The sequence below is a fragment of the Papilio polytes genome, unplaced genomic scaffold (assembly GCF_000836215.1).
Source record: "Papilio polytes unplaced genomic scaffold, Ppol_1.0 DF824189.1, whole genome shotgun sequence".
In the NCBI taxonomy this organism is placed as follows: Eukaryota; Metazoa; Arthropoda; class Insecta; order Lepidoptera; family Papilionidae; genus Papilio; species Papilio polytes.
Window position 1 is genome coordinate 216 of NW_013525015.1, and position 1,322 is coordinate 1,537.

The 1,322-nt window shown below is 38.8% G+C and overlaps 1 protein-coding gene across 1 annotated transcript; it reads left to right on the top strand.

Annotated features, from left to right (window-relative positions):
• Positions 1-169: 169 nt before the first annotated feature.
• On the top strand, positions 170-963 carry LOC106110955 (the record flags this gene model as incomplete). The annotated part of the gene is made up of 2 exons (XM_013292924.1): positions 170-393; positions 860-963. Coding segments are annotated over 2 exons (328 nt in total), but the record flags the coding sequence as incomplete, so codon positions are not given.
• Positions 964-1,322: the final 359 nt, after the last annotated feature.

Below are 1,322 nucleotides of genomic sequence, written 5' to 3' on the forward strand. Positions count from 1 at the left end.
CAGCAGTTATTAATAATCTGCGGATTGAATTAAATATGCAGAATTATAATAAATTTAACAATGTGCTTTTATTTTAATGAAAACTTTAAATGGCTCTACTGAACATTTAACCTAGTGGCGCTTAAAACAAATAAGCTTTCACCGATCGATATGTATTTTGTGTGTTTAGGGTAAGAAGGGTGCGTGGTGGTGGAGCGGGGAGGGCGCGGTGCAGATGCACTCGCGGCTGCGGCGCGCGCTGGCGTGCTGCGAGCTCGGCCTGGTGCAGGTGTACGTGCCGGCTCAGAGCGTGTCGGCGCGCGGCACCCGCCCCATGCGCGCTATGGCAGGCCTCGCCAGCCTCCGGGACGCTGTTGAATCACACGCCGCCGAGAAACCAGTTTTAGTACTCAGGTACATGACATTCCATTACTTCACAACCCAATCTCACACGTTTATCATCTAACTAGTTGTTGAAATTAAACAAACTTTATTGTATTGTTTACATTTGTTAAATTCTGAATTGCAACTGCCAATTACCATTACCTGCTTTTTTAATGTTGGCAACTTGTAGTTTATGATCCCTTTCCCACTTGCAGGTTTTTTCCAATTTATCTACCCCCCAAACTTGAATAGCGTGATAATACATAGCCCAAAGAGTGTTGTATGTGTAGGGCTTTTTATTAAAAAAAAATCCAAAAACATGCCGTGGTTGCTGACATCTTACGCCACAGAGTAGTGTGTGTTTACGCTTTATTATATTAGTATAGACGAAAAGATTACCCCCGACGTACCTTGTTTTTTTTTTTTTGTTATAACTATATATCATTGTAGTCACATCTATGATTCTTATTTAAAAAACTCATTTTATATATTTCAGTCTGGGTCACTTGACAATGCATTCCAACACGATGGTCAAACACCTTTGGAACGATATCAGACACGACGGTCCTACATACATTGCAGCAAAGCCAGAACTTATCAGTAAGTCATATTAATCATAATTAATTTCAACATAATATGAAATAACTACTTCTTTGACATAACAAATGGAAATTAATTGGACCTATGATGATATTCAGACTATTTTAATAGTCTCCAGACTCCAGATATGATCATTCAGGTCAAATTATAAACACAGTCGTCCATCTGTTTAATCCGTCCGTTCCTTAATCTATCCTATCTATCTATACATATAATGAAATTGGAGTGTTTGTTTGTAATATTAAAACAAAAATTCCACATTTCGGGATGATGATGTATTTTCGTTGCTGATAACAAAAATCGCATTTAATAAATTTTTGTCTGTCTGTCTGTCCGCAAGCCGCGTTTGTTCCGCGTAA